This window comes from Xyrauchen texanus, unplaced genomic scaffold (genome assembly GCF_025860055.1).
Source record: "Xyrauchen texanus isolate HMW12.3.18 unplaced genomic scaffold, RBS_HiC_50CHRs HiC_scaffold_600, whole genome shotgun sequence".
NCBI classification, from domain to species: domain Eukaryota; kingdom Metazoa; phylum Chordata; class Actinopteri; order Cypriniformes; family Catostomidae; genus Xyrauchen; species Xyrauchen texanus.
Window position 1 is genome coordinate 10,427 of NW_026266578.1, and position 14,574 is coordinate 25,000.

The following is a 14,574-nucleotide window of genomic DNA, read 5'->3' on the forward strand; positions in this document are numbered from 1 at the left end:
AATGTAAAATTTAGTGAAATGAAGCTTATTGTTTACAATTCTTACAATTCTATATATAGTAATATAATTATTTATGTATTATGAATATTATATATCTAATGTATAATTCTTACAATACTTATTCATATACACAATATATTCAGCTTTAAAACAACTTAAGCATACTCGTATATAAACTGCTATTCAAAAGTAATGAGGCTGAAAATTCAGCTTGGCATCACAGGAGTAAATTACATTTTAAAATACATTAAAATAGAAAACAGTTATTTTAAATTGTAATAATATATTACGATATTACTTTTTTTTAAAAACGATGGATGAAACTGAATCAAGAGAACAGATTTTACAATTAATAGGGTGTTCGTTACTAACTTTATCCAGCTCCAATCCTTGCCTAATCTGTTAGTTATCCGATAACATCCCTTATCTCCTAATTTAATGAGTTTGGACATGGGATCGAAATAAAAAAGGCAGATGCTATTTAGAGCGGGGTGCAACTAGTAACTCCACACAAGGGCAAAACTTCTAGACTGAATTACAGAGCGCACTGAGGCGATAAGGATTTGTTTTTGTGCGTCCTCTACTGTTGAAATACAGTAGCTGTTTTTCGTCTTGGAATTTGAACGTAGGATCAAGGATTAAATTCAACTTCGGGGTCGCGGTGGCACGATCTTGGCGTTGTCGACAAATCTATAGCATGCATGATTGAACAATGCAATTAACCCAGGGTTGTTTATTTTAATGTAATGTGCATTTATTCCACATATACGTCAGATTTGCGTGTTTCTGTAGTTTGTTGTCGCACCGAGTTTCCGAACTAATAATTGAACGGAGATTCTTCCGAGCTGTTTTATAACGTAACTAAAGGTGAAAGTGAGAAATGTCTTCGCAGATTCTTCTACGCGCGACCGCTCAATTCTGCAAAACAGCGAAGAGTCTGCAGAGAACTTGGCCACCTTTCATTTCTGCTCAACAGAGTTGGTAAGAACTCGTGAAGCCATTCTGCACATATGTTGACATCTTTCGTGATGTATTGGATAAAAGTTGTCAAACATTGGGCAAAGCTGTAAAATCCGTCTTCTTAGAGGTTTGTTTGGCATGATATAAACGATAAATAAGTTTTATTTCTCGAAAACCCGAAAATAACACAACTTCCTGTAAGCCAAGTATGTGGCGGTCACTCGCTGTTGCGTAATATTTGGAATAAACAGAAAGTAGCCTACATTAACACGTAAAAGCAGATACACAAAGATGGGGTGAACCCCGTAAATATTTTCCATTTTAATGCCTACAATATAAGGTAGCTACTTGAATGTATGCTAATGGTTTTTCCAGTTAAAAAGTTAGTAGCGGGATTTTTTTCCTTACACAAAACTACGCCTATCAAATTTCTTTGATAAGTGTAGTACAAGTTGCATAATCGACACTATTTGTGACATAATGTGGATTACCACAAAAAATAGCCTAATTTCGATTTGCACCAGTGAATGGGGCAATCAGTGTTTCAAATGTATAGCCACAAGACGTAAGCAAATCAGAGGAATCAGAATGAGCTTTATTGTCAAGTATGCTTACACATACAAGGAATTTGTCAGAACAAATGACAAGCTTCCAGACAGAGATAATAAAAATAAAAACTATAAAGTATGTATAGAAATATAATATATATAGAAAAATAAGACTATGTGTATATATATATATATATATATATATAGTACAAATCTGTTATACAGATGCAAGTAGATGCAAGATGTAACGTGTGTTAACATGATTTTAATGTGATAAAAATCTTCTCTTTGTAAACCCTGAAATTTCCTAAAGAATTTCACTTTAAACAACTTTACACGGCAAATAATACAAACATTTCAACAGATTGAATATTGTGCTTTTATAAAATTATAAGCTTCACATTTCTGCCTTTAAACACTCCAAATGCATTTCCATTGTATGTACCTCACTGTAAACTCTTTTTATTTTTAAGAAAAGGAGGGACAAGTTAAAATAATTTTTGTGGTAATCAACATTATGCCACAAATGCTGTCGATTGATCTTAACTTGTATTGAATCTGGAATATTCCTTTAGTTCTGTCTTGGAAACATTTTTACCATGCCTTTTTATTATTTGTTTTTGCTACTTTCTAATGCCATTTATGCATAGATTTGTATTGTATGTGGGCTGAGACCAAGACATTCAATATTAAATAATGATTATTCATCATATGAATTATTACATGTGTTTTAGAAAAATTTTATTATAATTTAAGAAAGTCCTCAGGACCAAGAGTGGCCATAGTCACCTATAGCCACATACCATGTGTTTATGTTTCTACCTCTCTTTACACAATCTCTTCTCCTTTCTTTTCTTTTTATTCAGTGCCATTCATATTGATAACCCACCCAGCATCCCATCCCTGACTACCAGCTATGCCCATGGCATCTCTGACCATGCACTGCTCTCTAAGACTGTGGACCAGTGTCTTCAAGCCTCAGTGGAGCGATACCCTGACCGTGAAGCTTTGGTTTTTGTGCAGGATGGAATACGCAAGACGTTTGCTCAGTTCTACCAAGAAGTGAGTGGCCTGCTTTTTCTTTTTTCTCTGCTGTAGGCCGGCTAGAGAAGTGAGACTGTAACTCTTAAGACATGTGGTACTTACCATGTTGCTTACCATTTTATAACCATCAGCTGTGGGAGGGTGAGAAATAGGGAGAGAAGAGAACCACATTGCCAATGTCAAAAGTGAAATGGGATGAAAGATTTTGTCATAATCCCAAAATAATAATAGTAAAAAAATGGAACAGGCCCCTATTAATCAGCCCTCAGTAGATTTGTAAAATACAGCAACGTTGAAGTGATAAATTATTTGCCTTTTCTTGCCTTGCGAGTTTTTAGCACAGATTCAGTGTAAAATTTAGTAATGAAGTGGAGTTAATATACACCCTTTTTCCATTTCACCCCCCAATTCATAAGAGAAGTTATTAAATATTTTTGCAGTAATATTGAGAATGTAAACACAACCTTTCCTGCATCGAAACTGTCAAGGTGAAACTAAAGCAGGTGAGATTATTAAAAGCATGTGCCCCACTGAACCCAGGATATTAATCTAAATGGGCTGATATGAATTGGCACAAGTAGACGCTTCATATGTGACTGGTCTGTGCCATAATGGAAGCGGCAGCTGTTCAAAGTATATAAATGTGACAAGAAGACATTTATAGCATATGGCTGAATGACATATCATAGAGCATGTACTGTAAGGAAACAGTTACTCTCTTACAGCTCTGTTGAGAGTCCTATTTTTACCCTCAGTACAGTGTGTTTTGTGTGATACCACAAGAACACATTAGCATATTACTTCACGGTACAGCACAAAAGTGTTTATTTTAAATCAGGATATGACTATTTCTGTTCTTCACAAATTCAAATTTGTATTAAAGTGGAATATTTGGTCCTCACAAGAATTGGAAAACATACCAGTCAGTGTTCAATTCTAACAGGGGTCATATTCCATCCTAGAGGATAAAATCTGTGTTGAACATCAGGTTTTGAAAAAAAAAATAAATTAACCCTGTGCCTTAGATTAACTTGGAAAAGTTTTCTTTGCATCTCTTTTATAATGTGTTATGTATTGGTACATTGAATGACACTCCTTAATTATTGTAATGATTTTTAAACGCTTTAAGTTCAGAACAAATAGAACGTCAACCAGTGTAAACAAGAAATAGTATTTTGATTTCAGGTAGAACAGGCAGCAGCAGGTCTGTTGGCTGTTGGGTTGAAGAAGGGGGATCGCTTGGGGATATGGGGACCAAATATCTACGAGTGGGTGCTGATGCAGTTTGCCACAGCCAAGGCAGGGATCATTTTGGTGAGTGTTTTTGGCGATCTGTCTAGTTTTTCTGATTTGTCTGTAGCTAGTCTTGTAAATAACTTGCTCAAGATTGATTGTTGTTTTACAGGTGTCAGTGAACCCTGCTTATCAGTTGCAGGAGGTAGAATTTGCACTCAGAAAGGTAAGTTAATGTTTAAACATAAAGAGTGACAATACACGGTGCAATGTTCCAACAGAGCCTGAGTTAATCTGTACCAGATCCTTCACCCATAATTCGCATCCTGGTCTCAACTACTATGAACAATTTTAGATTTAGTAATGGGAATAATACATATGACTATTTGCTTGAATGCTTCTTTTAGGTGCAGTGCAATGCAGTTGTATGTCCAACTCAATTCAAGACTCAAAATTACTGTGAAATGTTAAGGCAGCTTTGCCCAGGGATGGATGCCGCTTCTCCTGGAGGAATAAAAAGTTCAAAGTATGTATGACTTAAAGGGCACCTATTATGCCCCTTTCACAAGATGTAATTGAAATTTTTGGTGTCCCCAGAATGTGTCTGTTAAAATACCCTACAGATAATTTATTATACCAAGTTGAAAATGCCAATTTTTGGCTGTTTTTGTGTGTGTGTGTCTTTAAATGCAAATGAGCTGGTGCTCCCTGCCATGTATCCAGAATAGGGCAGAGTTTTGACATCTCTGCTTCACTTAACTAGACATCATAAATAATATGACTGACAGTGAAAATAGTGCAGTTCAGCCCTGTATGTTTGAACCGGAGTCAGACACTGATGAGGGGGAGACTCAGAGAGTCAGAAGTAACAACTTTGAGAATGAACCAGGAAGTTTCTGAAAGTTTATTTGCTAAATGTACTTATTTTGTTTTTTTGCCAACACTCATTTATGTTCAAACACCATGTAAAAGTGAATTTAGCATAATAGGTCCCCTTTAATAAAAGCTCTGGGAGATATAATCAATATCAATGGTCTAAAGGCAAATCAGTTTTATTTTGTATTTTTGACCCACTCATGGATAAAACCACCACTCTCATTAGATTACCAGATCTTCACACTGTAATCGTGATAGACAGTCAACAACCAGGGACTTTTCACCTGAAAGATGTGATGCAGGCTGGGACTAGCCAACACCATCAGCAGCTGCAAGACCTGCAGAAGAAACTCATGTTTGATGATCCCATTAACATTCAGTTTACATCGGTACTGTTTGTGTTTTTAACTTGTATTTAAACCAGCAAGTCTCATTTGTTTAGCCATCTTCATCAGAAAGACCATACTGGTTGACCAGCATTTTTACTATTAAACAGCTTGGCTTTGCTGGTTTACCAGCTTGAGCAGCACTAACCAGCATAACCCAGCTTCGACCAGCATGGAAAATCATGCTGGTCTAAGCTGGCGTTTTGAATAGGGTAATTAAAAAATATTTTAAAAGGATTTCAGCACTGCAGTTCTGATTCATATTTAAATAATTGAGTAGTACTAGTACTATTGAGTAGAATGAACTTCAAGTGCACTTGACCTAATGCAATGGGCACACACTAAATAATTGATATTTTGTTTTGATATTTGTTTTTGTTTCACTTTGATATTTAGGTTTGTCCTTCTCATGTGTTTTGATGTACTTAGGGTACTACAGGAAGGCCAAAAGGAGCCACGTTGTCCCATCACAACATTGTCAACAATGCTTACTTCATCGGCATGCGAGTGGGCTATGACTGGAGGGTGGGTACTTGGTTGTAATCAAGGGGTGAAACGTCAATGCAGTAAAAGAACTGTTTGCTTTACAAAATATTCTTTCATATATGACCAAATAATCTGTGTCTGGGAAACTGGCCTTTAATTTTATTCTGCACCCCCACCCCCATAAAGCATTTTTTGTGTCTAAAGCATGCTGATTATGGAATGAATGACACAGAGAAACCTTTGTTTACATGAAATCTCCATAAATGTCCCTTTACATATTTGTGATATTTAAACTATTTCTTACAGAAAAATGTGCGAGTGTGCTTGCCAGTGCCCATGTACCATTGTTTTGGCTCGGTGGGTGGTGGTATGGTCATGGCCTTGCATGGCATCACATTGGTTTACCCATCCGCTGGTTATGATGGACATGCCAATCTGGTGGCGATGCAGAAAGAGAAGTATGCAGTCACTAATTTCTCTTTTAATCTGTTCATTTATTTTATCTACAGAACACCTGTCTGAAAACTCATGTGCAAATCTCATGTTTCATTTTCAGATTAGATTCTACTTACATTTCTGTCATTTACTATTTCTTCTAAATGTCTGTTGCATGAACAGAGTCAAGTTGTATTTGTTTAATTTGTTGTGTCTACCATTCGCACAAAGCTTCGTCTCTGATTTAGTATTTGAATTCTCCTCCCAGGTGTACCTTTGTCTACGGTACTCCTACTATGTTTGTAGACATGCTTGGTCAGCGTGACCTTGCCCAGTTTGATTTGTCATCAGTTGAGGGGGGTGAGTCAATCAAATCTTTGTTAAATCTCTAATAAGATCAAAATTTAAATGCCCTGCAGAAAAGACCAGCATATGTTGTGTTTTGAATGTTGGCCCTCTGAATGGGATGCTGGTGTGCCAGTGTCATAGGTGTCATTTATGGGTGGAGCGGGTGTGACATGTCCCAGGATTAGAACCTGCAACTTTTTGTACTAGGGGCGAAGACTTTACCATCAGTCATTTCAGTTTTATTCTGGCTGAAGTATTCACTGATCCATGTATTTATCCACTGACTAACAAAACTCAAGTAATGACAGTGTTAGATGTACAGAAGTTATCAAATTAATTATGTAAAATATTTATTGGAGTATTTGATTGATGAATGGATGGTCATCAAGGATGACTATCAAAAGAGTAAAATATTTGTATGACATTATCTGCACATAACTTAATTTATATTCATGTGATGTCCCCACCACTTTTTAAAACCGTTTTAAATGAAAATGTTCTTCAGAAAAACAATAAGAAAGTTCTTAGGATACATTATGAAGTTTGTAAGAATGTTCCTAAGTGCAATTCTTGAATAATTCTTTAGAAGTTTTTCTCTTGTTTTTTCTCTTATTTATAAAACGACAGGCTTTGACATTGTCTGATTATACTAGCCTGCTCATGAGGTTGAGCAATACTTGGTATGGTAAATCATAATGATTAATGTATCTATCTATTAAACTTCTTTTAAGTAGAAAACATTTGCGATAATTTTTTGAATGTAAAGTGCCTGAGATGTGTTAGTTTAACGACATTACGATTGCACAACTCAAAATATAGGCTAATTTACCAATATTTTGACTATCATCCTTTTTCAAGGTTGATAGCTGAAATATTGATAAATAAATGAGCCTATATTTTGGGTAGTGCAGTAATACTCGCATAAATGCATAATTTGCACCTCTGAAAGGTATGCTGTAACATAGTTCAATGGAAAGGAGGAGGCGAGAACTGGCTTGACAATCTAAATTATAATTTAATGATAAACTTAACCAATAAGACAAATATACACACACACAGGTGTCGGACAGCTGCCCGTAACTCTTTCTGTAGCACTGCCGTTTCCGGTCGGCCTTATCCCTCTCGGGCTTCATCAGCCTAATTAGGGTCATGATTTTGCACACCCGGCCCCGCCCTGCCACATATGTGTTTACTTAATTCTAATTCTATAATTTCTAAAGTTTAACGACAGCAACTTTATTAACAATAACAGTTTAACATCATATTTTTATGCACAAAAGTAAAAAAGGACAGTTTCAGCTTTCTAATGATAAAAAAAAAAAAAAAAAACGAATGAAATTAAAACGAATATGTTAAGAAGAATTTCCTTCTTAAATGGTTAGTTCACCCAAAAATTTTAATTATCCCATAATTTACTCAACCTCAAGCCATCCTAGGTGTGTATGACTTTCTTCATTCAGCCAAGAAAGTCTTCTGATTTTTGTAAGAAAAATGTCCATATTTTTAACTTTATAAACTACACTCACCTAAAGGATTATTAGGAACACCTGTTCAATTTCTCATTAATGCAATTATCTAATCAACCAATCACATGGCAGTTGCTTCAATGCATTTTGGGGTGTGGTCCTGGTCAAGACAATCTCCTGAACTCCAAACTGAATGTCAGAATGGGAAAGAAAGGTGATTTAAGCAATTTTGAGCGTGGCATGGTTGTTGGTGCCAGACGGGCCGGTCTGAGTATTTCACAATCTGCTCAGTTACTGGGATTTTCACGCACAACCATTTCTAGGGTTTACAAAGAATGGTGTGAAAAGGGAAAAACATCCAGTATGCGGCAGTCCTGTGGGCTGAAAATGCCTTGTTGATGCTAGAGGTCAGAGGAGAATGGGCCGACTGATTCAAGCTGATAGAAGAGCAACTTTGCCTGAAATAACCACTCGTTACAACCGAGGTATGCAGCAAAGCATTTGTGAAGCCACAACACGCACAACCTTGAGGCGGATGGGCTACAACAGCAGAAGACCCCACTGGGTACCACTCATCTCCACTACAAATAGGAAAAAGAGGCTACAATTTGCAAGAGCTCACCAAAATTGGACAGTTGAAGACTGGAAAAATGTTGCCTGGTCTGATGAGTCTCGATTTCTGTTGAGACATTCAGATGGTAGAGTCAGAATTTGGCGTAAACAGAATGAGAACATGGATCCATCATGCCTTGTTACCACTGTGCAGGCTGGTGGTGGTGGTGTAATGGTGTGGGGGATGTTTTCTTGGCACACTTTAGGCCCCTTAGTGCCAATTGGGCATCGTTTAAATGCCACGGCCTACCTGAGCATTGTTTCTGACCATGTCCATCCCTTTATGGCCACCATGTACCCATCCTCTGATGGCTACTTCCAGCAGGATAATGCACCATGTCACAAAGCTCGAATCATTTCAAATTGGTTTCTTGAACATGACAATGAGTTCACTGTACTAAAATGGCCACCACAGTCACCAGATCTCAACCCAATAGAGCATCTTTGGGATGTGGTGGAACGGGAGCTTCGTGCCCTGGATGTGCATCCCACAAATCTCCATCAACTGCAAGATGCTGTCCTATCAATATGGGCCAACATTTCTAAAGAATGCTTTCAGCACCTTGTTGAATCAATGCCACGTAGAATTAAGGCAGTTCTGAAGGTGAAAGGGGGTCAAACACAGTATTAGTATGGTGTTCCTAATAATCCTTTAGGTGAGTGTATAATCACTGGCTAATCTCTGACAACGGCCGTCCGCGCGTTCACAAGAGAGTCGAGTTCTGGCGTATGACGTATGCGTAGCGTAAGCTTCGGTGAGAAGTGACGAATGCGGAAGTAAAGTTTGGCTGAAAGAAGAAAGTCATATACACCTAGGATGGCTTGAGGGTGAGTAAATTATGGGATAATTTTTATTTTTGGGTGAACTAACCCGGTTAAGATAATTTCTTAAATCCGGCTCCAGTGTCCCCACCAATTCTCTTAAATAGCTTATAGCAATACTTCCTTGGTCAACCAGCCATGTGAAAAAGGCCATGCTGGTTTACCAGCCTCACAAGCCTAGGTGATGTTTGTCCACCAACTAGACCAGCACCACACCAACAATAACCAGCTACGACCAGGCTGTTACTGCTAAAATAGTCCAGCATGGAAATTCATGTTCGTCTAAGCTTGTCTTTTCAGCAGGAATGCAGACATAGTATTAGCAGTTGTGAGTACATCCTGTCATTTCATCAGTACTGTTTTGTGTCCGTCAGGAATTATGGCTGGTTCTCCTTGTCCTCCTGAGGTAATCATGAAGGCTATCAATGTCATGGGTATGAAGGAATTGTTGGTAAGTTGAGACACATCAACCAAAAATTAACACCTCTTTGTTGTAAAGACTGATTGTTGTTTGTAAATAGTGCACAGATGTTATAAAATAAGCACGTTATTATTATGTTGTGTATGCAGTTTACACATCAGTGATTACACTAGAGGGAGACAGAGTCAGTGACTTTTACGTTTTTGCTTTAGATGCAACTTCAGAATTCAAGATCAGAAATAGGGGAAAATTACATTTTAGATCTTCTACAAGTCCATTTATACTACAAGCTTTTCAAAGAACATCTTTTGTGCATCCACTCATAATTCATATAGCTTTATAACCAATCAGAATGTTCAGCATAAATCCAAATAAAGCATTACTGTAGTGGTGCTCAATTTGTCTTTTATTAAACATGAGTACATCATAGAAACAAATGAAACACATTAGACTGGAGAACCTCCATTTGTCTTTTTTTTCATTCCATTCTCATTTATCCTCTTTCCTTAAATCCTCACCACCTTTCTTCACCATTACTTCATTTCACTTAGTGTCTACATTTTTTCTTTTTACCTTTTTACATGGCTTTAAAAAGGAGTCCTTGACTTCATGGTTATTGTTGCCTTTGACTTTGGCCAGAGATGTAAAGGAGAGGTCAGCTCAAGTCACATCTTGAATGTGTGTCAGTTATCACTTTCAAGTTAGTTTTGTAGTGTTTGCAAAGCCTCAGAAATTCCTTGCAGTAAGTTGGAAAACCTAAAAAGGTTAGATGCATGGAAAAGCAGGGGAAAGAATGGCACTACTGAGTCTCCCAGTAAATATGACAGACAGTTAATTGAAAATGGCTAACGCTGATCAAAATTACAACAGAACTTTCCATTCTGCCAATTCTGATGTGATTTTCACTATGAGAGAAACAAGTCCTCTGATCATTAATATTGGAATTATCTCTTTCATATCAGGTTGCCAAAGATCTTAATTGGCATATCAGTGATTACTAAGAGTATAACACTTGTGAAAGATTAAGAGAGCAATAAAATAGTGTGAACACTGAGAAAGGATTAACAAATTCTTTCCAGACTGTGAGTATGAGGCGTTTGCAGTGTACACATTTCTGTAGATGTCACTTTGCAATTGTACATAGTTGCTCCTTCAAGGGTTTTTCAGTGTCTTGTGAACACATTTATGCTATTCATGTTGTTTAGTATGAAATGAGGTGGCACATATAAATGTCACACAAAAATAGAGTGATAGAGGAAATATACAGTCCCAATGTAGAAGAAGTTTGCATTAATTTCTCTTACAGCACATTAAGTCCCGTCACCTGGACAGGTCTCTGCTCCCTGTCCTCCTGTAGAAAGACAAAAATAGGGAAATTGACAAGTCAGAAGGCCAAACCCAGTTTTGGACATCTGTGACTGGGTTATGATGTTCTGGACATGGTGCCAAAGTGGAATAGCACAAACAAACAAACATACAGGACAAAGAGTTCATGAAGAGTTTGAAGGATGGGAGACAAAACAGACAGGATTTTATTGCAAAAGCAGTAGCCCAAACCCATTTCCAGACCACAATTATAGTATAACCATTCACTCATTCATGTTGGACGAGGTAAAAATACTTGGGGTTAGCCTCTTTATTCTCTGTACAAATATGAAACCTTAATTTCTCGCAGAAGTTACTTGAAGTGCTTTTGGATTAATTGATTAGAATATCTTTAGTGATGGGAACTATTATGGGCAAGTGCTCTGAATAATGCTGGATGTGATGCAAGGACTTTATACTGTTGATAAGAGAAGATAAGAAATGAATAGCCAATTAATAGAGCTACAACAGTCAATTAACTTCTACCCGGACTAGGCTTCTCAAAAGCCAAATCTCTGAGCAGGGCTCCAAATCTCTGAGATGGTTTTGCTGGGCTGCAAGTAGCATTTGAGCAGGAAATATCATGTGGATCTCCTATATAAATTAATCTTATGAAAGAAACTTCTATAGAGATCATGAGAGAGCAATGGTGTCTTAGTGGAAACCACTGCTCCCTGCACCACAGGGAGCCCATGAGACCAGTTATTTACTTACCACTGAGTTTTCTTTTCTTCATAATTTGTTTAAATTTGTAAAGCATGTGGGAATAGGCTAGTTGTCATGCAGATATCTCTGGTGTTTCTTTTTTTATGATCATAGCTGAGTCTTGATTTTGTGGTCTCATTTACAAGACCTCTGTGGACCACATAAACTTGGTGTAGGTCTGAATCTTAGACCTAATTTTGGAGGTGTGGGTCTCAAATCTGGCAGTCTTGTTTTGGGCCTGGATTAGTATGGTGTAGGCCTTTAGTCTTTGATAAAACTGTTTGTTCCTTTTTAAATTGGCCTTAAACGGTTGAAAAGGGAAAGTTTCTGAGCATGATGAGGAGCGGTTCAGTAGCATTTCCACAGGAGCATGGTTCAAGACCATATGATTACGAGGTCTGTTTTCTCAGTGCTGCTAATCATACTTAGGACAGAGAACTGTGTTAGTTGTATGCCTGTAGTGCCATTGCAACTACTACTTTACTGGTCACTTGGCCAGTCATTCCATTACAATCCTGATTATATAGTTTCACAATTAATGTATTTTTTTATTAATGAACTGGTTTGGATTGGGACAGAATGGCAGTGCTTGGCCCTATGGTGGAAAAGAGTTTTTGGTGTGCTTGTTTCCCCATCATGCTGCTTAACTAGCTTAACCAGCTAGACCATCTAGGTCAACCATCTTACCAGAAAAGCCATTCTTTTTCTAATTTTGTTGGTGAATGACATGACTGGTCCACCATTATTGACTATTTGGTTCCCATAAAAATGTTGACTTGGTGATATAGATAAGTGATCTGGTCCCGATTATTATAGATTAGGCTTACTTAAAACACTGTTTAAGTACCTTTAGCACACAAATGCCATGATGACTGAATTTGCTCACCATCTCAAATCCGTGCTCCCTTCTTTTCCCTCTTTGCCTTGCAGCGGGTGAAAGCTGTGCTGTCTCTAATTTGCTTTCCTCTTTGGTTTCCAGGGGAAGCACAAACTGCATCAGGGCGATGTCGGCTAGTGTCCATCCAACTAAACAAGCAAATAAAAAACATTTATACTAGTCTAAAATCTTATGAACATTTGAATTATGCCATTAAACAAGAGCGGCAAGTTTCAAGTGATACATTCTTACTTTTTGAGGTTTGCTAACTGACAGGTGCAGCTCCATGGGTTATTAAACAGAGTAATGTTCTGGATGGTGGTAAACTCAAGGCTTTTCGGGAGGGACTTCAGTTTGTTGTTCTCAATGTGCAGATATTTGAGAGCAGTCACTCCCTCAAAGGCTGCATTGGAAAACTTGATGGGTGGAAAAGGCAGATGACAATTCAGATTATCTTTAGTGAAATGTATTTCCTAAAGATTACACTGTTAAAAAATCCATGTGTTGTTTTGTATGCTGGTGTCTCTGCCAGGCTTACCAAGGTTAACACCAAGCTTCCCTTGGTTAACCAGCTTCATCAGAAAGAATATGCTGGTTGACCAGCATTTTTCATTGCTGAACAATATGGCTGTGCTCATCCACCATCTAGACCAGCACCAAATTGGCACAAACCAGCTCATGGCCTCTGCACATGGATTGTCCTTTCAATTTGCATGCAAACTCACTTATAATATCTTAGGGAGACCATGGATGCTGGACTGAGGGCTTTCTCTCACATGAAAGTCCTCTCTCATGCTTTTTTCTGTGCCAGGGCTTATGTGTAAACCTGTCCGCTCTTTCCTTCCAGCCCTCCACCGAACTTCATAAGCAAATGCAAGACTGCTAAAAACTTCACTAAGGTGTTAGATGAACTGGCTCACATGGTGTCAAGTTGTTCTGCTTTTATAGGAAGAAGACTGTTGAGGGGCTGGGACAGTGTAGACAGTGTGTGTGTGTGTGTGTGTGTGTGTGTGTGTGTGTGTGTGTGTGTGTGTGTGTGTGTGTGTGCATTATATAAGTGCAAATATGATGCACTTATTGAAGGGACATTTTGGAAAATTCCACTATGATGGCAAGAGTGTAGAGAGGTGGAGAGTTTGGTAATTTGAGGCAATGGAGGATGGATTACTCTTTTTCGGTCTTTCTGTCTGTCCACTCCTCCATCGACACGATCTTCTGCCAGAAATGCCTGCAAAAAGGGCTCAATTGTCCATTCAAGGCGAGGCAATGACAAGCCTAAAAATACTTCTCTTCATGGGCTGCGGAACACCCTGCCACTATTTACCTGTCTCCTAACCCTTGCTGACCTGTTTACAGGGTGCCCCACGTGAGAGGAAAAAACATGCAACTCAAAATAACATTTGTGCAATAATTAGACGGAGAAAGATTTGGATGGAGGCCATCAAGCAAATAGACCATAAAAATATCCACATATGAGGGGAGAGTGGTCATTTTCCCCCTTGCTATTATACAAGCAGCATTGACCTGCTGCATGGTGTTGACGTTCCTTCACGAGAAATGGCACTTTTGCATGCCTACTGCTTAGATCCAACCCTTGGGTATTTTAACAATTTTAGTTCTGTGCAGTAGGTTTGACCACACCACTCTAGTCACAATAAACCTATAGTTAATAGGTGTAGAGATTTAGTAAATGTAGTAACTGTTTACTAAATTGATGAATTGCTAGCTTTACTTTCAAGTTCCATGAGAATACATGGAACCAATGGTGATTACAATGTAATTATCAGTACGATATAGGATATTAAGATATTCTGCATGCATAGCATACCATTCACACCAAAAAAAATCTATGACCGACATGCATTTACATTTGAATGCATAATTTGGTGACTTCTATCCATGTGGAGAGTCTGAATCAAGCGTGGAAGTCATTATCAAAGGCAAGGCAAGGCAAAGATAAATGCATCCCTTAAACACTTTAATGATTTAG

General features: G+C 37.9%; 1 protein-coding gene and 1 long non-coding RNA gene across 2 annotated transcripts; one reads left to right on the forward strand and one right to left on the reverse strand.

Annotated features, from left to right (window-relative positions):
- Positions 1-525: 525 nt before the first annotated feature.
- LOC127642402 (medium-chain acyl-CoA ligase ACSF2, mitochondrial-like) lies at positions 526-9,717 on the forward strand. Its single transcript, XM_052125021.1, has 10 exons — positions 526-981; positions 2,375-2,570; positions 3,738-3,866; positions 3,958-4,011; positions 4,193-4,311; positions 4,888-5,050; positions 5,477-5,572; positions 5,840-5,991; positions 6,237-6,328; positions 9,591-9,717. The coding sequence occupies exons 1-10, from the start codon at positions 881-883 to the stop codon at positions 9,674-9,676; spliced, it is 1,188 nt and encodes a 395-aa protein (XP_051980981.1). The 5' UTR covers positions 526-880; the 3' UTR covers positions 9,677-9,717.
- A 299-nt stretch (positions 9,718-10,016) lies between these two features.
- Positions 10,017-13,560, reverse strand: LOC127642404 (uncharacterized). Its single transcript, XR_007970352.1, has 3 exons — positions 12,837-13,560; positions 12,594-12,733; positions 10,017-10,988 (listed from the first exon to the last, which is right to left on the reverse strand). It is a non-coding gene; the product is annotated as an uncharacterized LOC127642404 (long non-coding RNA).
- Between the last annotated feature and the right edge of the window lie 1,014 nt (positions 13,561-14,574).